Consider the following 24,170-nt stretch of genomic DNA (forward strand, 5'->3'; position numbering starts at 1 on the left):
AAACTGTACTCATGAGACTCAGATGCCGAAGCTAAGATGTGGGAAGGTAAATTAAAAAAAACATGCTCGTCTTATGAATGGGGATAGACTCACTTTTACCTCAGGCATTAGATAATATGTTTATTTGCTGTTTTCGACTCCGTTTCCTGAGTCTGTGCTCAAGTTTTTTCTGTTTCACATCTTGTGGAGTTTCTCTCTGGATGTACATGATGTCATGTTATCCAGTAAAACAGGCAACATGGAGGAACCTTTCTCTTGTCCAGTTACAAGCTCTGTCAGTCTGTTACAGGCTGTGATGTGTGGACTAGTTTCACTCTGTGTTCCCATGAATTCAGTTTCTTGAATTTTGAGTTTATTTCAAATGAATACACACAGGTTTTTATTATGATTAGCGACAAAACTACTTACTACATCGAAATTCTTTCAAATCTCATTGACTCTAGTAATCATACCAAAGGATCAGAAGGGAGCAAATTTTGGTGGAATATTTTCATGGAAAAATGTCTCATTGATCAGCTAAAACTTTAGGCAACCTGATAATCACTCACTGCAAGATGTTGGATGTATGATTTACTTTCGCATCTATGTTTTTAAATTTAATTTTGCCTTAAGTCAACATAAAATTCCAAACATACTCTCTTAGTTACAATGATGCTTCAGCTATTGTGCAAATTCCCTGCAGCTCCCCAAGCCTGTAAAAACTAAACACATACCTTTGTTAGAGGACCCCCCCTACAGCCAAGTATTACACAGTAGTTAAACAAATATTATATAGAAACCAATTACTTTTTAATGGTGTGTTTACTACAGCTCTTAATTACTACCTCAGGTTTTCTGTCTGGACTTAAGGTCAAAGCTCAACGACAACATTGCATTTAGTTTTCAAGTAGTTTATGAAAGTGGAGGAACTGGAATGAATGTAAGAAAATCCAAGTTGCCATCATTCAATAATACCACAGAAATTATGTATTTACAGTTTTGACCAAATAAGTACATAAACGATAACAAACATAAATGTGTAACACCAAGAGAACATTATGGAAACATCTATGTTTCAGTTTTTGTTGTATTGTTCTTGCATGATACTATAATTACACACAAACTGCTGAAATTGCTAAAATGTCCCATTAGAGTCTCTGAGTCTGGAATTTACTCTGGAGCGGATGAAAGAGGTTAGATGATAGTGGTTAAACTGGTTGGAACTGACAGAAAGGCTGCAGTAGCTCTGATAACCACTCTCACCACTGTGGTGAACCGACTCGTTTCTCAGAATGAACAACACGTCCAACCTTGAGGTGGATGTTCTACAACAGCAGAGACCACGTCAGGTTCCACTCCTGTCAGCAAAGAACAGATAAAACCATGGACCCAACCTGCCTTGTGTCAACACTCCGGGCGGCTGGCGGTGTGATGGTGTCAGGAATGTTTTCTTGACTCACTTTGGGCCTTAATATCAGTCCATCATGGTTTGAATGTCACAGTCTGATGATTGTTACTGACCTTGTTCATCTCTTTATAGCCACAGTTAACCATTTTCTAATGGATACTTCCTGCAGGATAGAACACGATGTAACAAAGTAAAAGTCTCAAAAAGGTGTCGTGAACATGACAGCGAGTTCAGTGAACCTCAGTGACCTCCTCAGTCACCAGATGTGGTAGAACAGCAGATTGGCAGCATAACTGTGCAGCTAACAAATCTGCAGAGATGATGTGAGGCAGTGAGGAAAGTTTCCAACATCTTGTGGAATCAACGACATGAAGAACTGAGGCAACGAGAGGAACTACCCAGTGTCAGTGTGGTGTTTCTAATAAAATGCTCAGTGAGCATGTTGCCTGTGTTGTGTCTTAAACTTTGTCCTAAACTTTACAAAAGCTACTGTCCAGTCTGTATTTATTTATTTTATCTCTGTACCTTTGTGAAACAGATGGATGGATACTGCATTAAAGTAACAAGTCTCAATTATAATTTTAGTGGGTTTACGTCAATATCGAAAAAAAACTGTTTGCGCAGCAGTGCCCTTAACTTATGGTCACTAGTAACATCAACTAGTAACGTCTGCTTTAAAAACACCTGTTCCCCGAAGTGCAGGTCGTGACATCTTCATAAAGACCAATATAGTCCCAAACTCATTTTGTTTGCTTGAAAAATGGTTCAAGGGATCTTGACTAAATCTTCTTGAAACTTGAAGAATCAAAATTCACTTTTAGTGATTTTTACACCAATCTACAGAAGCCAATCTATAATTTGGCTTCTCTTGCACTAATATAAAATACCATGAAAATAAGCACAAAGGTTGAAGCCAGAAATGGCAGCTGGCACAACTTTTTCATCCAAAGCTTCTCTGAGAGCAGCTCAGCAAATTGGTGAATGGCCAGAACAAGCTAATGAAATAACTTTATTAGGGCCCACATGAAGTGAGCAAACATTTAGCAGAACATTAAGCCCCGAGCGAGGTCCTTGGTTCTCTGAAGTTTTAAACAATGTTGCATCACAGCATCTGCATGGTATTAAACATTACAGGGTGTCTGCAAGTCTTGGAATCTCACAGGATCTGAAATGATGCTAAGACCTTGATGGCATTGAACACCATTATTCTGCATGTAAATAGTAGCTGTGTCGTCTTTAAGACAACTGCCAATTGTCACCTTCACAGGCTTGACCCATACAATGCTTGAGCTACACTGATGTTATTTTTAGCTTTGGCTGTGTTTCCACTCCTCCTATGGTAAATCTTGGTTTGGGGAAAAGGTCAGGTCGGTCAGAACCCAAGGGTTGAATTTACTCATCACACGACCCTGAATCCAACAGTTATGTGGAATATTTCAGGGGAATGGGCTCAGTTTGAGATTGCTTCCAGACTGTGCTATAGGCTGCACTCCTCTGCTGAGCCCTGCCTTTCAAATCCGTGTGGGAATGCAGTGAGGCACGGGTTACCTCTGAAAGGATTGGCTGGTCTGAGGACAAGATCAGTCAGTACTTGTCAGGTTAGGCATGATGAAAAGGTCACAGTTCACTGAACTTGCAGACTGTCTTGTGGGACCTTAAGTCAGCAGGTTAATCAGCTGTTGCCGAGGTCACAAGACACTAGACACACTTATTTGCAGACAGAAGTGTTCCAGCCCACCCAGATTCCAAATGCCTACATATTTGGGTGATGGCAAAAAAACAAAGGTCTCAAAACTTGAGTAACAGGAAGAATATACTCTACCTTGATCTAAACGTTGGTTCTAACTTAAAATCACTGTCATGTGTTTGTGAATTTCAGGTGGCTAGATGTGAGCGTAGCCAACCTGACATCCACAAGTTTCTGGGTGTTCTACCTGCAGGTCATACAGGAGGCTGTATGGCCTGGTGGAGCTCTGCCTACGTCCCCTCAACTTGAACGCAGCCAGCAGCAGAAGGACAGCACCAGACAACAAGCCCTACACTGTCTGATGAGACTCTTACCAGGTACATTTACACACAGACAATAGTAACACAATAGTAACTACAGGAAATAGTGACGTGGCCAATTAAAGACAACTGTGCTATGATGTCACTTGTAAAATTTGTCACTTTAGCTTAGCGTATCACAGAAATATCTATTGCAGTATATACAGGCTGATAACTAACAAAATTTGCAGTACAAAAATGTCGTCCTTTTAAACTACAAAACTCCATTACATACAACAATAAAGAAATCCTCATAAATATCTTTATGTTCTTGCATTAAAAAAATGATCACTATCAGACATTACATATAATGTACATTGTCATATATATATGTATAATATTATCCTCAGAGCTATGGTTGCAGTGTGTGCCACCTTAATGTCCATAGCTTAAAACTGGCTGTGGACCTGTTGCATGTCATACCCTCTGTTTCTCTCTCCCTCCAATGTCCAGCATCAGTCAGGTTGTGTTGTACTGTATGCTGTGCACACACATGCACGGACGCACACTTACAAACATATGCAAACACACACTCACACACACACACACAGCCAGTTACATAACTATAGATAATTCTCCATATTATTGTGTTTTTACAGATCTGGTCTCAGACATGTTGGGACAAGACAAGTACAAACTTAGCTGGCAGACGGCACTGGACTCTCTTCAAGACCCCTACATTAACAGGTGAATATACTGTGTAATTTACACTAAATGGCCACAGTTTGAAAAATATGTTGATGGTCCCTCCCTTTTTGAAACGTAGCCAAGATGGTGATGGTTCTGTTCTGTTTTTTTCCCTCTGTGCGTTGTGTTTGATGTCACAAATGCATCAGAAACTGAGAAGCTCTCTCAACTTTCTATTGCTGCACTTTTGCATCATACAAAGCAAAAAACAGCTGTTGCACGTTGTTCCAAAGATGTCAAAACCAAGTATTGAAACGTTCATGGTTGTTTACGTGTAAGCGCTCAGAAGTTCAATGTGCATCATAACATAGCGCTGAAAAAGTGCCTCGTCAGCATCTAGAGTGCCAAAATAAAGGGCATCGTGTTTTCATCAGACCCTGTCAGAGCCAAACCCGATAACACGTATCTACTGCAGAGTAATTTGACCCGGGAGAGAGCAGCGATTGTATCCATTCTCATTGCAGCCAAAAGACAGATGTTATTGGGGGGTTTTGACCAGTAGAAAAGGGGCTTATGTTAACATGCTGGAGTTAGCAACACACCACTGTGCCCAACTACAGTCTCACAGAGCTACGAGCATGGCTGTAAACTCTGATTCGACATTGTGAAAGTCTCATCATCAGAATTCGGACTCTCTAGAGGCAAATTGGTGCAGTTTTCTTTCCATGAAATCATACTAGAGCATGTATAGGATATTTAAATTGTAATTCCGGTAAATAATGTATGGTATGTCAGTAAGAAGATCTCCGTAGTACCTTCACACACACACACACGCACGCCGTTACAACACACCATGTTCCTCTAGCCTCTCTGCTCCACTGTGTCGTGCCTCCACAGTAATCTGAGGCAGAGAGAAGTGTGATTCTGTTGGAGAGACCACCTCCAGTAACAATAATGACGCCACAGCATTCGCCCACCTCACAGGTCATGTCCCCTCTGATGTCAAAACTGTGCTAGATGATCCTCTAGAATGTGGCTGCGTGCTTTGTTCACTCAGATGCAGCCACATTGTTTGCTGATGGAGGAGCTGGCTTGCGTTACCAAGCAGATGCATCTAATTAAGTGGCCTGGGAGAGTGTGAGCTCACTCCAGAGACAGAAACACACTCGGCATCTTATGGCGAAGACTCGTTTGTCTACTAAACAACAGGCTGTCGACTGAACTGTTGTTTAGTCTCTATCTCTTGACTAAACAACAGTTTAAGGGTCTGAAATGGTTCACAGATGGAAACAAACCATACGTTATTTCCTTCAATCGTGATGCTAACCAAGGGACGAGAAGCCTTCACTTTTCCAATGTTTAGTTTTTACAAAAAATGGTTGAATTGTGATGGTCACTGGATGGCCACTGGTTTCCAACTTATTTCATGTAATAATGATGTCCTTTGTAATCATAGAAAATGTCAGTAGTCAGCGGTTTTGTCTCAGTTCTGTGCGAGAGCCTCCTGACCTCGCTTTAGCTCTAACATGGACAGGGAGCACATTGGATACACGTAGACAGATACAGAATATGTCTTGTCTTTATCACATTCAGGTGACTTTGTTACTTCTGGTGTTGAACATCAGGATAAGAGTAGGGACATCTCAGGGATGATGAGACAAATTATGTTGCAGTTAATCATTATTTAGGCCAATTTTCACCAAGTGTCTGAGCTTGTCGCCCTCTGTTACCACTCTGCTCTGCTTCTTCATCATTTCAGTGATATGTTTGCATGACGATTGCTTCATCAAAGGGCAGCTTTTTACCCAATTTTTAAAAATGAGCCTTTTAGAGTGTGAGTGTAACTGTTCTCAAACCACCTTCATTTGGTGGATGTGGACTCAAAGATGAACTGATAAGAATTAGGAGGTTAAAGGTCATTGTGACCTCTTTTGGTCCTAACTCAAGAATTCATACGCCAAATATGATAAAATACTCCTAATACCCTTTATCAAATTCCTTTAAAGTCTTCATTATATACCTCATGAGTCTGGAAAGAAAATGTATGTAGACTAAATCTGCAATGGTGGGTGAAGGCTTCTAGTTTGATGTACATTTGATTTACACCCTGAAGGTCAAATATTTGGACTCTTTTTTTTGTTATAAAATACCTGGCTGTGTATATATTATTGTAAGTAATCACTATGTAAGAATACCTTTTTGTTGTTGTTTCAATGCTTATATCTAAATTCAGTAAACACTGACGTTACAATGTAGTTGCCTCCTGATGGTAAATTTGTCAACTCAGGATGTACATAGTACAGTTTGGTTATGTGTATCACCTAGAGGCTAAGCAACATACAACAATGCAAACAAATTTTTTGGTCAGCTATAGCCTGAAATAACTTAAACCTCCTTCTTTGCATACAGAAAGACAGTGACACAAACTCAAATAAGATCCTTATCATTTGTTTTTTCATTTACATCAGCCACTTTATCAAAGCATATCCTGACCAGGTCTAATTCAGATGAAAAGAGTAATGTGCCGCTCCTGTTCTCTTAGACACCTGGTCTACTGTATATTTGACCTTCTGCTGGAGTTCCTGGTTCCTGAAATACCTGAGGAGGACTTCCAGAGGAGGCTGCTGCAGACCCTCTCTAAAAACCCTGAGAAGTTGCTGGCATGAGGAGACGACCCACAAGAACACCTGCTAACCCAGCTTTCAATTTTCATCAAGCTGACTCGTCATTCAGTTCAGATGAGATGCTGAAAAGCAGCGTGACGTCGAGGATGCTCCTGTTCTGCTAACGTTCTGTGATCACAGTGTGAGTGAATATTTCTGGTAAGACTGAATTTCCTCTGTCCCCACTTTAATCTCCCGAGGTCCGTCTGCTCTGTCTCTAATTATGTACTGATGTACGGACATGAGTGTCTTGAGCACAGTGTCCTGTATACGAACACACATGTTTGAGGAAGCATTAATTACACGAGAGCACCTGGTTTGTGTTTGATCGAATGTGCCTGACGTGCGATCCAAACATGTGGCAAAGCCTTGTCCGTTGTCTACGTCCAGCTTTGACTAAACTCACTACAGATGGTTTTCACACTCTGTCCTCATCCCCTCCCACCGTCTCTGGGAACAAGACCTCGCACCTCTGTCTCTCATCTAGTGAAGCAGGATTTATCACCCCAAGATTTAGCTGTTGACCAGTTTCATTCGTCAGTGTCCTGCTGGCGCTGTATATACCCAATCCTGATTCTGACACAATATACGTCCTCGTGAGGGGAGCATAGGTCTCTTGCAGTGATTTTAAACCTGCAACTATCCGAATGTAGGAAAAGTACATGTGAGTTGGGATGAAGAGTTGTCCATAAGGTATTTTACTGGCTTTCCAGGTAGGTTCTTTTAATAAGTTCCACGGTGCAGTTAATGTCTAAATAATAAGAGAGTCGAGCCTCACAAAAGCAGGTATACGAAGGACGTCTGCTGTTGGCAGAGGTCCAGTCAATAACTTTTTTGTAGGCTACTGTAAAACAGTGAGCTGGCAGGCTGGTTAACCACAGGTCTTTAAGCGTAAATTACATAGAAGCATATTCTCTTGTGCAATGAAGAAAAACCAACATCAATTGTCTTGGAAAGACGTTGGGTCACCATGTGCCACCAGAACAGCTTCAGTGAGTCTCTGAACTCTACTGGAAGGAAGATTTCCATTCTTCCCAAAGATATTTCCTCATCTGGTGTTTTGATGATGATGATGGTGGTGGTGGAGGGATCTGTCAAACATGCTGGTCCAGAATCTACTCTTTGGTGTTTAACTGGGTTGAAATCCGGTGACTCTGAGGGCCATAGCTTATGATTCACAACATTTTTATACTCTGATACATAGGCTGTCTATAAAGATGGACGACACGTCTCCATTATCCAGAAGTGAAGCCAAAATATCTCGGATATGAGCAGTGTTAGTGGGGTCCTGTCAATTTCCATGCTCGACTAATCGCGAGTCAGTCTCAATTGTTAATCATGACATATCACCCTGTTATTAATCATCAAATAACGAATATAAACCAAACTTGTCAGAAACATGAGTCAGTGTAATAAGAACTACTTAAAATGACAGAATCCATTTTTGAGAAAACTTTATTGGACTTGTACTTTGACCTTTTAGTTTGGTCCATGTCCACTCGGTGGGAATTGAGATGCTTTGGCTTCACTTCTTCAGAGCAGTCCTTCCGTCCATTTTTGATATACAGTCAATGCTCAGACTATTCAGTGATGTGTTGTCATCCTGTTCTTTAAAATAACAGCGTCTGATCATTGGTACTAACTCACTTATTCTTACTCATTCTGTTGATTATCAAAGTAAAGGCAGGATATGAATGAGGTGTGAGACAGTCAGCAGATAATCATGATCATAGATTGTAAATAAAGAAAGATGACATGTTTTCATTCCCCCCAATTGGCCTAAATAATATCCTGGATTTCCACTTAACAAGCCCCAGATCTGTTTGATGCCCATATGAGCCCGAAGGTCGTCTGAGCCCGAACCCTCGTCCTTCAGTCACCTTAGGAACCATCTGAAGAGGGTTTTAGTGGCGTCACCACACAATCTGCAGTCACTGTAAACAAACTTTTGAAGGTTTTCATATTTGTGAAAATTGCCTTATTATCTTATTGCCTTATTTGTGGTCAGTGCCACTTGGATAAAGAATGAACAGAAAACGTTGTGACCTTAATATTGTCACATACACACACAAAATGATGTAGTACAGAGTACATCAACATTTTCTGCCAACATTCTTTTTGTTCCAAAATGTTAAGACAGTTAAGTCATGTGAAATGTTTCATTCTGTCTTTTGTGGTGAAAAACAAGGCCATATTTTAATGCTACGATCATTCCATTGTTTTTTGCACTTAAACCCGCATCCTCGTCTTAAATTCCTTTGTTTCTTTCCATTGTGTTTACTTGTGATTCAGTGTATTTATTAACCTATTTATGTGTTTGAAATATGACATAATGTCTTATTCTGAATTCCAACCATAAAAGAAGGAGTGAGCTGCTGACGGAGAGGGGCCCCCTGCAGTATTGTGAAGTGCTTTTTACCCCCTGGGTTTTGCCTTACAGGCAGATTGATGGGAGTTTGGTTTGGTGTGTCCTGCAGGTGTGCAGCTGCAGAGTGACAAGCAGCCCCTTGTAGCTCCCTGTGGTGAACCTGTTTACTGTTCTTTTTATGTGAGCGACTGTGCTGAACGTTGAAGCGTTACAGTTGTATGTTACAGTTGTATGTTACAGTTGTTGTATGTTACAGTTGTATGTTACAGTTGTTGTATGTTACAGAATGCTGCGGAGGGTCGTACATTTGCTTTCTCATTCTGTCTGATGAAGGAATTCCATGTATGTTGTTATGATTAAACTGCAAATTGCCACAGAACATGATCACATTGCTTCATACAACTGGCACAGAGACAGAAACTTACCTGCTCAGTGTATCACTGCTTTAACAACACCTTTTAATATTATCTTATCTTGATTTTCATCATAGTGGTCATATAAATCTGCACAAAACAATCTGAAAGTAGTTCACGACAATGGTACTGTACAAAAAAAACATCCTGCCTGTTGGCTACTGTGTGTTGCATAGACTGGATATTTTAATCATAACAATGTGCAACAACTTATGTTTATAACAAGAAAAGTCTGTATAATATTAGAACAGGGAACTTTGGGGGGTTTTTGTTTGTGTAAAGCCAACTGTTTTGTTATGTGATCATTTCATATGTAGCTACAACGGCAAGAGAAACGATTGTTAAAAGGATCATGTCAAAGCATCGTCATCATAAAACCCAAGTAAAAAGAGATCAGTGTTTGTCATGTGGTGGCTGCTGTACTTTCCTCCTTCAATCAGTAGATGGTAGATGTTTGACTCCTAATAGAAAAATGCACAGTGCTGTTTGCTATTAGAACTTCACATATTTATATTAAATGTTACGTAGAACAGCAGAGTTTAGTCTTTCATAGTAATGTGTGATAATGATTAACTGTTATTTCCGTTCTCCTCTGCACTGGTTTTCACGTTTGTGTCTTGTTGTCTGTTATCAGACTTTTGAACATGTGGTTGTGTTAATATTAACGCTGTGATCCCTCTCGCCTTTTTCCTCTCACCGATTGTGTCACAGTCTTTTAAAACGCTTGCTAGTGGTTCCTGAATATATATTTGCCAACACAATAAAGTTACCAAACATGATTTATTAAAACATCCAACTGTTGTTCGCACTCGTTGTTTTCTTGGCCTGAGGCGGTTTTACATTTTACAGCAGGCTGGTGAGTAGCTGGCTTATTTTTTATGAGATTTAATTTTAAATGTATCCCATGCCTGCTTCTAACAGTGCTGAGGTTCATCAGAAATGTCTGTATTCCATATAAATCTCTCTTTTCTGTGCTCAGTCAGCCCGCCACTAATTTGCTGTAGCCTGCAGACTCATGATTCATGTCCAACAACAACAAGGAGATTGTGGATAAAAACCTCTATACAACCCTTAATAAAGATCAGACCCATTTCTTGGAGAAGTTTGTGTTCAGCTCCACTTCTCTAACAACAAAGGAGGGTTGGGATGAGGTGGTGGGGAGGTGGGAGGCCATTGCAGGGCAGCTTTGCATTACTCCTCAGAAATTTGATTTACAGATAAAACTGTAAAGAACACTATGGATAAGTTGCGAAACCGAGGAATACAGATATAGACATGAGTGTGTTTTGTTGAAAATGTACACTGAATACATTTCTTTTCTGTAAGTCAAATATGATATTTATGTCCTCATCTGACTTCTGACTCTCCTGAAGGCTATGACCCTGGGGCTCAGGCTTGGATAAGTGCTTCACAGTTTCAATTTCAACATCCCACAGTTAGTTTTTTTTAACTTTAATTGATTTAGATTTGATTTAGAAAACTTAAATTGATGTATTTTCCTGTGATGTATCACTGCCAGGCAACAAATATCAGCCCGTGATGTGACCTGGATTGGAAGCCACAGACAGATTTTTGGTTCTTTCAGAGGTCTGTTAAGAAACCGACTCAATCTTCAGACCCAAGTTCGCAACTTTTCTTCTGTTCTGTAATATACCCTGGAATTATGCGCTGGCAACGAAATGGCAATTGTGCTTTTACTTTGAAGACAAATTGTTAAAGTCAAAGTGATTCTAAGAATGTTGTTGCCATGACGGAGATCAGCATGCGTGAATGTCTCTGTCAGTCCGATAAGGTGAAATAATGTGACACCAAATTCAGCTATACACTTTCTAGGGCAATGAACAACACTCATGCCAAATTTGAAGCAGATCAGTTGAATGGTTTGTGAGATATGTGTTCTAAATACAGACAGACAGACGTTTGTGGAATTAGTAGGTATGTGTATCATTATGTTGAGCACTTCAGAAATGAACTTGATAAAACACTCTCCACTTTAAGTCCATATACTCACTTGCTCATGAGCTTTCAGCCGTGTTGCATGATCTAGGGATTAATGTAAAGTTCTGTGTTCTGTGTGCAGTCTCCTGAGGATTAAAGCTAAAGTTAATAATACATGTCACCTCTCTTTATAAATAACTTGTTGGGGCCCCATGCAGGGTAAAAGAAAAAATTCAATTGGTCCCCTCATATCCAAGTTTCCATCAAGTACAGTATACACAGCAGAACATAGAGAGAAGCTTCATGGCACTGTCTTGAGACCCAGAAACCAACCAGTTATACTGGTGTAAAACCAGAGTCGCCCTCGATCCCTCTGGGGCTCTAAGCAAAATTCTGCTAAGGGGCCCTCCTTCCTGACCCCTGAGCAGAAATGGGCCCCTGCACACTAACTCGGTCCTCATGGAGTCTGTAAGGAGTGAGGGCCAGTCAGCTGTATTTGGTGCAGTGGAGCAGTAACAGCTCTATGAGGGTTGCTGGTTGTACATGTCTGGTTGTGCTAGTCCTCGCTGAGGCTGTTGTAATTGCTAAAGACATCTGTGCTGCTGCTGCTGCTGCTGCTGGCTGAGACTGGATGTGGATGGAGGATGAGTGGACGATCCGCTCTACCCCCTGAGCCACAGCCACCCCTGAATTTGACTTGACGATCCAGCTGAAGATCTCCTCTGCTAACAAACTCAAACAGCTCCAGGAAATTAACAACACTTATTACCATTAGGCCCATTCAAACAAACTGGCTCCACTATATTTCCTACAACACATTTTCAAATGGAAAATGCCCATCCCAGTGACACACTCGTAAAAAAAACAGCTCAGTTCTGTTGTTGGAGCCAGAAACACTGAAGCATGACACCAAATAAGTAAGGAGCCTCAGAATATCACTGCAGTGTCTGTGGGTTCATTAGAGAGTTGGTAAAGTGAGCAATACCCAGGAAAGAAAAAGGCCCCACGCTCGAGTTCGTGTCAAAACCAGCTAGAGTCATAACAACGTCTGTAAGAAAAACAGCTCGTGCTGCAAATATTTGTTGATCAATTCCTCAGTCTGTACAAGAAGAATCCTAAACCAGAGAGAATGTGCAGCACAACCTTCTCCAGCCCCAGATCATGTCTTGTTTTGTGAGAGGAAAAGGATTTAAAACAGAAAAGCAGCAGGTCCCCACAGTGAACCACTGGGACCACAGAACCATTAGAGATTTGGAAAAAACAAAGTTATTGCAGATGAATAATGAATTGTCTCAGCCACATTGAAACGTTCGAGAAAGTGAACTCTTTCATTGTCTTTGAGGATTTTCTCAACTCTTTTTAATACATGTGAGAGTCATCACATGTGGGATGGAGGGTTTGGATTGGACACAAATGTATGCTTTACTATTGCTTAATCTATTCATTTTCTTTGGATGACATAATTTTTGTTGTGATGGCCAGACATTTGCAGCAGTGCCAACTATGTGACTTATTGTCGCTGAATACACACTCAGATTTACTCCTGTGGTGAGATCGCCAGCTCCAGAACAGTTAGGGTACTGAATACACTTTGAGGTGAGATTGTTCCGTCAGATTCAAACACACATTTATTTCTTATCGTGTGTGATACAGTTTATGTACGTAGCAACAGAGAGGAAAAAGCAGCCAAACATGTAATTGCACAAATTCCCTCAGTCAACAACAACAAGATTATGTGTCATGAGAGGACGTCCATCTTGTTCCAGACCACGGAGCTAATTGTCTGTATCATCAGCGTGCGGTCCTGAGTGGCAGCATGAAGCCACCGCAGTTAATGGAGTAGAAGCGTGGTTTCACATCAGCGTCAGTCTCCAGCACGGACAGATTTACATGCTAACCACTTATTATAGATTATGTAATCCCCTCTCATCACCGCTTGTTTTCTAGAGGCTCACTCCACCTTTTCGTTCTCTGTTCTCATTCTTTGTTTTCTTTCTTACGTAATAAAACACAGACGCACACTGTGCACACGCACACCAGCAGCTCTGAGGACATACATGTTGGAGCTGACAGCCCTTTAAAGGACAAAATCTGAGACTGAACCCCCACAGGTACTTGTACTGACCTTCAGCTCTGTCTACTTCTGGAAGCATGAGTAGCAGTTTTTTAAATAAAATGAAATAAATAAAAATCTACGAGGCCACTCCAGGACGTTTGGAGCAGTTCTTTTGTCAGTTTCATTGTGGCTGTAACATCTTGGAACAAATAAATGTACGAAAAATCTACTCAGGACACTGTGACCAGCCAGAAAAAATTAAACTACTCAGTAGAGTGAGGTCTGCTTTTGAAAATCAATCTGTCCAAGCTCATGAAAAAAGCTCGAAACTCCTGGCCCCCCCCCCCACACACACACAGATTAACAAAATTAGCACATAAACAATAACCTTTTGTGCTTTTTGCCAAAGTTATGGGTTTATGATTTTCTGTTCTAAGGTGAGGAGTTAATTTCTGCCTGCGTGAGAAGTTTGCTCTTTTAACAACACGTGCAACACGTGTTGTTAAACTGACCGTCTTGGAATCTGGAAATGTTAATCTCCCCTGATGGTCACTGGAGTTTTACAATCTGGCTGAGAACAACATGCATATTTTAAATGAGACTATCCAGCAAGAATTTATTGTCTATCAATGTTACTATGCTCCACTACAGCGCCTTCTAGTGTGTCATAAGCAAAGTAAGTGACTTGAAATGACTTAAAATTTAGTAAAATAAACAGAAAACACAGTTCAATATGGTAAACGATACAATCTGAGGAGATTCAATTGTGTCAAATTAATAATCGTGCATGCAAGTTGTGTTTTCATTGACTGCATCTTCATCACCATCAAACATATCAAGATGCTGATGAATATGATTGAAAGTAAGTTCATCTGTTTTCAAATGGCAGCTTCATGATCAAACATCACAAACTGCTTCACGATTCAGGACAAAATGGAAACTTAACATATCAGCACCAAGAGACAAATAGGAGACAGTTGAAAATGAAAACTACAATAAATTAAATTATTCAAATGCAAGTCAAGTAGCTCTTTAACCGTCTTATGTGCAATGGGAGACAGATCCAAGGTGAATTAGAGCACTACTATGTGACTATTGTAACATCCAGAACACTTTTAATTACATTTATAACTTTACACATAGTCTCATGAGCCATACCAAACCTAAAGATTTGACATTGTTTCTGGGAATGAGCGAGACGTGTGGCTCCTTCACCTCTAGATGGCAACATAATCAAACTGTTGACCTTTCGTCCATTTTTAAAGTGACCATAGGGAGGCGCTACAGGGCAAAGTAACGGTGACGCACCTGTTACTGCTGAGAACAGGAGGCAGTGGAGGTGAGGATGTAGCAGAGGCAGCTCAGGAGGCCAGCTCTGTGGGTTGACTATGTATCTTCTATTATTAATTACCATGATAATATCCATCATCAGAAATAATGAGCGTGATCTCTGTAGGGGGGTTGTTTGGTGTTTACTGTCAGCAGCGAGTTAAAGGAAATGCATCAGTTTAAATGTGATGACAGTGAGGCTGCGAATGAAGACAATGAATGATGGCCTCATGGGGGAGGGGGGTGAGAAAAGCACCAACAGGGAGAGAGGGGTTGATTCCCAGTCCAGCCTTTTGTTTTGGTGGTTACCAGCTCTCCCACTCACTGTCGCAATGCAGCCAAACCACTGAGCAGTCTGAGCAACACCCACAGCTGGGTTTGTAACCACAATCCTCCTCTACTTAATTTGTTTCCCCGCCTGCGTAAATGGCTCACGTTGTATTTGTATCTGTGTGAAACTGGGGAAATCCTCCTCCAGTGGTGAAACGGCAGCAACAACTTCTTTAAACTGTGAATTTAACAAAGCTGCTCCTGCTGCACTCACTCACTAAGACAATGAAGTGATGGTGAATGAAACAGGTGGGGAACAGTGACCCCCCTGTCCGTGTGCATCATTTGTGAAACAGCCAAACATATGCACACGTCAACTCTACTTCGACGAGATCTTCTTCTTCGATTGTTCCCCAAATATTCTTCCCACATGTTTCGGAGACTTTTCAATACACGTGTGTGGGGTTTTTCTTGGCATCTTAAAAAACAGCTTAAATTCATAAAAAATACCAGTAACCATAAAGCTGCCGAGCACAAGAAGCCAGATGAGAAAATCAGCATCACTCCCACCTCCCCTTGACCGTCCTCCTTTAATAAGTATGTAACCAGAGTTGGGACCCCATAAAGGCTGGAGTCTCCTTCAACCTGCATAGATGTACTGCTGATCGGCAACTTCAGGAAGGAAGTATGGAAACTTAGTTAAGGAACCTTCATTAGAGTTACTGCCTAGTTACAAACTGTTCATCTGGACTGGAGTGAATGAGTTTGCAAAATGTTAACTGGCAACGTCATTTCCTATATTAACTCTTGCAATATTATATCCACCTGTAGGAGGTAAAGAGGAATGAATATGTTTTTTTTATTCTTGTTTTTAGGGATCTCAACATTAATCTGACAGTCAGTCATTTGGCAACTTTTGTCAAGCAGTAACCAAAGTCAATGAAATATACTGAATACTCAACAGATTGCCTTGTTTTTGTACCTCCGCCAAAAAGATTGTAAAGTGCGGAAAATATAAGCATATTTTCACTATATATTTAGCTTTGAAATGTTTTTAAAAAGTGGTCTGTTCTTTTTACCAGTCATTTTAATCAGATTTACAGCGATATTTGGGTTTAAATTTAACATTTAATATTGATATTATCTCTAATATATTTCAAGGGAAAAATTGAATGCGACAAAGTTTAGAAATATTGTTGCTTTCTTTACACGTTGTTAGATAGGGGGTCAACATTTTCCCAGAAAATAATTCATGGATCTTGATGAAAACAATCACACTTGTTTAGTGAACTGATCTCTATGAGTGTGTGAAATTAGCTGCAGCTTGATTGAATTTAAGGGCCGTTGAGCTGTGGCAGACGTGGAAGACGTATTTGCTACTGAGTTTCATTCTAGTTATAATAGTATTTATTAGTTTGTATAAGGTTGCCGTTAGATTGCCATGTGGTCTGTCATCTTCACGTCTATCACAGTTGTGTACAGATGATTGAGTTTAGATTTTAAGCCACGCTGAGACGGTGAGACTTGTACCGAAGCCACCCAGCATTGTCTTGGCTGCTTCAGGTCGTTGTTGTAATGAAAGGAGGTGTGAATCTCCCATCAATTGTTATGCAGTGATTCTCAAAACTGTCACCTTCAGATATATTATTTGTAAATTAATTAATTCTATTTTTATGTTTGAGTAAAGAAGCTTCTCTGCCTCAGTAGTCTGGAGAAAAACACCCTCTCTTGGTCGTATAGGGATCTTTTTTTCTGGGTTTCTTTGTTTATAGTTCAACCTGAAGCTTCTCAGACCATCTTTGCTGGCAGCTGACTGTTCTCTTTTATACACTGTTGGATGATCAAAGGTTTGAACCCTGTGTGCCCCCTCAGATCTGAACCAGGCTTACTGCAGGTGTATGTTTACATACAGTCCAATCGGGCAGATTGAGTGGAGAAATAGCAGCAATTCGATCTCTTGGAAAGCCTCATGCGCTATAAGTGGTAAGAGAAAAGATTTCGCTTTACATATGTAAATTATTTTAAAATTTATTTTACAGAGACAATATGTGGACACAATAAAAGGTATTCTTTTTGTCCATATTGCCAAAACCTAGATTTAGTTCAAAATGGACTTTTAAATTTGCATTGTTCTATGTATATTTCTACATGTGAATGTTCATTTTTCTGTTGATGGATCAAATGTCAAAAAGTTATGTCAATGCTGTGTCTTGTCGTGTCAAACCTCGGAAGAATTGCCAGCTAACTCTCCTCCAGTCTATGGGGCTTTTTTTTATCTGCACAACTGTTCTGTTTTGGTTCTCTCTCACCACTCCCAAAGCAGGCAGCTGTTGTGTGTGAGGGAAAAACTTCTACAGGCCCAGTTCCAAATTACAGACACAGGAACTTAGCTAGTTTGCTGAATATATGGATTTCCCTCAGGAGGTGGTGGAGACCAAAAAAGGCATTTTTTGAATCTGACCCTTCAGCCAAAACTGAGGGGATAAACTTTAATATACTATATTAGAGGGGGCATATTTTAACACCAAATACCAAATACATAAGAGAAAAAATATTGTAAAATAAATAATTAACATTTATATATCAATGAAATATATTGTACATCAAAAAGCAAAAAAAACCTACATTTTGATATAATATATATAATATACTGTATATCCAGTCACGACATGCATTCATATATGTAATTTGCATATATGACAAAATGGTATATCATATTTTTTCGTCGCAAAAAGAATAGATATTGGTTGTAAACACCTTCTAATGAATGCAACTGCTTGCAAATACATTTGGAAAATCAACTTAACTTGTCGCTTTAAACCTCCCAGAATTCCACTGACTCCATTTAAGTAGATTAAAAATCTTAGAAAACTTGATGGGATCAGACTATGTCAGCTACAGAGAGGGGGATATTGGGTTGATCCGGCTGTTCAACAGTAACAACCTGCACTGATGCTTAGTAAGCTGCTTAGGACCCACATCTTAGTTATAATCCTTTACTGACATGCCTTTAGTTTGCTTGCTTTTGGTAGAAATATATTTTTTACGATCACTGCTAATTCCATTTTTACACTCTAAGTTCTGGCTTTTATGCTTTAATAAACCAAGTGGTTTGATTGATGGTCATTTGCATCTACAAGATAATCAGTAAAATTAGAACAACTCTACAGTGATCCATGCTATGGTGATCAGGTTGGCTCTTTTTTGGCATATAAATATATATTAACTTTCTGTATCTGTATCTGCATGCCTTTCTTTAGTTGCCTCTCTATACCAAAAGCACTATTATTTCAGTGTGGCCACACTAATCATCCATCAGGCTTTAGTTGGTGTCTGGGATCTGATCATTCAATTCAGAATGGAAGGAACATGTTGGGGTCCTAATTTGAATCATGACAATTACATTATCAAGCAGCCAACATCCAGCCATCCATTATTGGAGATATGGCTTAAAGGGAAGCAGCTGTTTTCGTCCCCATTTTAACACTATGTGGTGAACCAACAAACCAACCAACCTCTTGCTGAAACACTTAGTTAACAAGTTGGATCTGTTGGCATCTGTTGAATGCCAACAGATTCATTTTCATTTTTTGTTGATGGGCCAACAGAAAATGAAAATGAATCTGTTGGCATTCAACAGTTACATTTATCTGAACAAGAAAACACAGAACTGTGTACACAAGAGTAATGAGCCCTGAGCTCCAGAGGCCCTTCACCAGCCAAACAGTGCAGCTGTGGCACATTGTTATTAGGCCAAACCAGTATAGCTGAGCTGTTCGTATGAAACAAAGTGACTGTGCTGCTCTTTGAATAGAGGCAATGAAAGGCTGTAAAAAGAAAATCTGATCATTTCCCAGTGTAGAACACACACACACACACACACACACACACACACACACACACACACACACACACACACACACACACACACACACACACACACACACACACACACACACACACACACACACACACACAGTTATTACCATCCTCACTGGCATCCAGACCTTGACATAGCTTCAAATGTACATTCCTGTGATGGGCATGCAGTTCTCTGCAGTCTTATTTTTTGCTCAGGCTCTGTTGTATGGGTGTGAACTGCGTGCTCTGCTGCCTGCAGTGTCTGGTTTTCTGTTGAGAGAACAGAACCGGTCCTTTGAGCAATAGCTGAGTGGTCAAAGTGCTCAAGAGAAAATGTAGTTTTGAAAAAATAAATTTCATGACGACTGGTTGAAAAACTCCAGGACAGCTACAACATGTAAAGCGGATGCATTGACAAACATCAGTAGCCGCTCAGAGTCTGTCTCTTCACCACTCTAGTATCTATCTTTGCCAGATCATCATGATGCAGCAAGTGGATGCAGACGTTAAGATGCACTCAGTAGGAGTCTTCCACAGAGACATCGAATCAGAAAACATCCTGATGGAAACCAGCTCTGATGGCCCTCGAGTGCAGCCCATAGACTTTAAATGTTTTGAGGAACAGAGCTTACCACTCCTTCTCTGGTACGATTTCAAGCTTCTGGTCTTCATTCCTCTGTTCATCTCTGGAGTGATGAGTTTATGTTAAACCTCAGCCTGCTCTTCATACTTTGCTTCTTTTGTTTCATCCTCTCTTGCATGTTGGTGGAACCTCTGCATACGAGGCCGGCTCCAACACAGTCTGGCAGTTGGATGCACTGCTTTATGAAATGCTGGACGGATACATGCCGTTTAACACCCACAAACTCCAGATACAATGAGAGCAAACTGTCCCAAGGTGAGACTCTGCTGGTATCAACAGAGTAGCTGAGGTTTGGTACTAATAGTGAGCAATGACATTGTTCCTTTCATGTTACAATAGATCACTGGAGATTTTCCCCTCTGTCCTCTCTCATCTCAGGCTGTCAGAATCTGTTGAACTTGTATTTGCCTGTAGACCCTGATGACTGCGCCCTCTGGAGCAGAGAGCAGCAGCGACCCTGGGGCTGAGATAACAACACTTGAGAGAGACAGATGCTCTTCAGGCTCATTCACACTTTCAATTTAGTTGTACGCACGAAAAGTGATGGTAAGGTGTGAAAATATGAAAATGTGAATGTGGGTTTTTTTTGTAAAGTAACAATTTCTCCAGAGCTCTGTCTTTTTAAAGGAGGCTTCAAACACAATAGGACACAATGAGACAAACCATCAAGACTGCATCTTGCTTCTGTTGTTCTAATGATGCCTGAACAGGGAAAACAAGTAGATGTGAACTACTTGACATTTACACATGATACTTTATGTAAATCAACCGTTCTCAGAATATCTGATGTGATTAATATTTCTGCAAACAGTCAAAAAAAGTAGTTTGTTTGGAATAAACAGAGGATAATGAGTCAGGAGCAGTAAACCAATCTACAGAGGACAGTGATAAATTCTTGTCTGCCTTGAATTTCAGTTCATATGTCACAAAGTAGCAAATTTAGGTTTAAAGCCTCAGTGGGTTGTTGTCTGTCTTAAGTATTTTATTATTATTAATATTTATTCTAACCTTATGTCCTTCAAAAGACAGAGATCTTCCTCTACTGCTGTCAAAGAGGAAAAGGAAAAGGGTAAAAATCGATCTCATCCATCAGTCTACTCTCCACTGCTTATTATCTGACCCCCTCCATTAGTTTTAGGGTCTTGCTCATTTACAAATGGCCACTGTAAAGCCATTGCATTCTTTTCCTCATATCTTCAGCTGTGTGACCTAAAGGTAAGATGGGAGCAACACACACAGAGGTCTGAAGACATGAGCAACAGTCGTGACCTTTAAGTGTCAATAAATCACTGCAGAGTCGTTAGAGACATTAGTGTAATGACCATGAAACACACAGGGCCAAATATAAACTGAGAACATCAGCCGTCAATATGTAGCATCTCCACACTAATAGCTAATTTATGGCTCAATAGCATTCTCCGAAGAGTAGTCATAACTTTACCCCAGGAAGAGGACATGAAGGGAAACTGTGCCGGGAACAAGCATGGGTGTCTTCTACTGTTCCCAGCCGATCTAATGAGAGTCAGCAAAGACTAAAACAAGAATTCATCTCTGACATCAGAACCAGTTCACTTACTGGAACAAAACAGTAAGTGAACTGTTTTGATAGTCATTCTGGACGATTCATGCTAAATGTTAATGTATATGGAGCAACATTTCCTGACTTCCTGAAACGGCATTTCCTTCTTCAACCAAGCTCCTTCCAAAGCTTTCAGTGGCTACTATGGTGGAAGATTGTTTGGTTGCCTGAGACAGAAACCCCCACACTGAGTCTCCTTCAGCTCGGTCACCAAGACCATCCTCTCAGACCCATCCTCACCTTAACCCCTATTTATTTATTTTTGGCAAGGAAGTGTTTTTTAACCTGGTACTGAAATATGGGAACAGATGAGAGTTGAATGAAGATCATCTGGGTGGTGGGAGAAGAGAGAATATAGATAATGCCCAGCCAGCAGCACACACTGTAGGGAAATAGATGCAGATCTGGTGGTGCTTGGTGGGCTGAATGTTAGAAGGTTTATATAATGCAGCACGCTTGTTGAGTTGTTGAGAAAATGAGTCTCAGGTGAGTCGGCGGGAAACCATTCCAAAGACCATGCCTAGCCAGGCACAGGCACACACACACACACACACACACACACACACACACACACACACACACACACACACACACACACACACACACACACACACACACACACACACACACACACACACACACACACACACACACACACACACACACACACAAAGAGGAGATTCTACACATATGAGGGAAGGGGAAAACACAGGAAAACATGAAAAAGTGGGAAGATAGGACTGGAGACCTGATATTGAATGTTCTATCATGAAAGACTCATACCTGTGGTGAGCTCCAAAAGTGGAAACTAAGAGATGTGGCTCTGCCACTCTGCTCAAAAATATGATTTTGTAGTTATTTTTAAGTGATGAAAAACAGCTTCTGTATCAGACAAAGATCTTTGCAGCCATCTTGTTGCAACATGCCCAAGGAGCAAAGAGCAGTTCTCTGTCACCCAAAGCACAAAACTAGATTAAAGACAATGTTTAACTTGAATGGTTGGGACGGTGAGTGAATGATGGGTTGAGGAATGAAGTGCATGCCCTAGGTTTTACAAATGAAAACATTATATTCTTGTTGCTACAGTTAAAGCCACTGGTAGGAAACAATGCACAGAACGAGTGGAACTCATTAACAAGGCTCAATCTCACAATGTCGGCTTGTTTCATGGCAGAGAGCAGATGCTGATGAAAACTTACTTCCAACATCATGTTCAGTGGTGACAAATAGAAGCCTTAAGCTAACGAGGGCATGATACAAAGATCTGTTTGCAACAAGAAGAGACAGAGGCTGTGAAGGAATGGACTCCATGCTGAGGAACAATGCCAGTGGTGTCTTTAGGTTTTCAGTCATCCAAGTCATGTGATATCTCACAGAAGTATGAGTACTTGCTGTTTGGGCTTGAAGACATTTCATTACTCATCCGCAAAGCTCCGGCTGGTCTGCTGAAAGGTAGGAACTCTGGAGAGACCACACAGCCACTTAGGGACATATCTCATGACAAGACTCATCAGTACACACCTCACCTCAAGGAATACATTTTTGGGGAAAATGGACTGACAGAAGTGAGTAGCACAGGATTTACTGCACACCTATGTCCAGGGAGGGGGAGGATTGTGAGATCAGCCATCAACTACCAAGTGTAAACCACCATACGTTGGCAGTTTCACACTGATTTACACTCTTCCTATATAACTCTTGTGTAACATGTTGCACAAGCGTAACTCGACCACAGAAGTTCCAACAATAGGTGGCACCCTGAATTCATGTTTTGCCTTGTGAATGTGATATCTCAGCAATACCTCACAGGAATTTTTTCAAATTTGGCACACATGTTAACTCGGACTCACGGAGTAACTGATACCATTTGGTGGTCAATGACTGATGACATATGACTGTAGACTCTTTAACTGATTTCACACATGCACTGAACTCCGGATAATCTCCTGAAATTATCCGGAGGGGCTTTATGTGAGGACACAAATGTCTGATAGAGGCTGTGGACATTCGCCTGAGTTGAGTGAGCCCATGTGAGAATACGTAGATCCTCCAGGAGGTTTAACTGTGAGTGAGTGGGTGTGTTGTACATGTTTCTAACAAGCAATGGATGCAAAACAAAACAAAAACTGAAAAGAAGACAACAATCTCAGGATTAAAAAAGTCATAGTCGTATAAGACACGTGGACTCATAGAAAAGATGTGAACTTGGAAAAATCTTTTGGCGATAAGGACCGATGCAAGTGTTGATGTGTTGTAAATAAAAACACATGACCTTGCAGCAAAATATTTATATTGTGTTCTGCCTCCGCCTGCTGCACCTTCCCTCACCTGAAGGCTCCAGAGATTTCTGTGTTTCGGTGATCACGTCTGAGTTGAGAATCTATGTGTGGACATTCTCCGGAGTTCATCTCTCAAAACGGCTTTAGTGTTAGTGTAGTGTATAGACATTTTAAGAGAGATTACAGAGATTTTAGATAGTTGTGTTACTATGGAAACAATTCCTATGCATTTGACAGCAATTTGCAGGCATTTTACCTTTGGTTAACAGGAGCACTTTTAGACATAAGGGAACATCATGGCTGTCAGAATTTCCAAGTATGTCTAACTTTGAATTACCCCAAGGATTCTGACGTGAAGGATTTTTCCCACTCAGAAGATTGTCCATATAACATGAATGCAGTGTATGTCCCCATATGTCTGTTGGCTTGCTGTGAAGTAAAGTAAATCTATGCAGCCTGAAGAATAACTTTTGTCTCAGTCATCATGACACTTTTAACATTAAAGCATATCACGGAAATCATAATTGGACTGTCAGTGATAGATATTCTTCTTTAGGTGGCACCTACGAGAAACAGCAGCTGATACTGACCGCAGGAAACAGATGCAGATCTCACACGTCACCCTTGTTCCAGTGAAACCTCAGTGGGCAGTTTTCTGTGGGAAAGTTACAATATCTGATCAGTTTACAGACATATTGCACACACTGTATC

General features: G+C 40.6%; 1 protein-coding gene across 2 annotated transcripts in view; it reads left to right on the forward strand.

The window, feature by feature from the left end:
- Positions 1-10,300, forward strand: part of snx19b (sorting nexin 19b) — a 33,666-nt gene extending 23,366 nt beyond the window's left edge. For both annotated transcript variants that reach the window (XM_035154474.2, XM_035154473.2), the window contains exons 12-14: positions 3,267-3,451; positions 4,033-4,120; positions 6,603-10,300. In XM_035154474.2, the coding sequence (XP_035010365.1) occupies positions 3,267-3,451; positions 4,033-4,120; positions 6,603-6,726 (397 nt within the window). In that variant the 3' untranslated portion in view covers positions 6,727-10,300. The remainder of the gene's footprint in view (positions 1-3,266; positions 3,452-4,032; positions 4,121-6,602) is intronic.
- Positions 10,301-24,170: the final 13,870 nt, after the last annotated feature.

This window comes from Hippoglossus stenolepis, chromosome 4 (assembly GCF_022539355.2).
Source record: "Hippoglossus stenolepis isolate QCI-W04-F060 chromosome 4, HSTE1.2, whole genome shotgun sequence".
In the NCBI taxonomy this organism is placed as follows: domain Eukaryota; kingdom Metazoa; phylum Chordata; class Actinopteri; order Pleuronectiformes; family Pleuronectidae; genus Hippoglossus; species Hippoglossus stenolepis.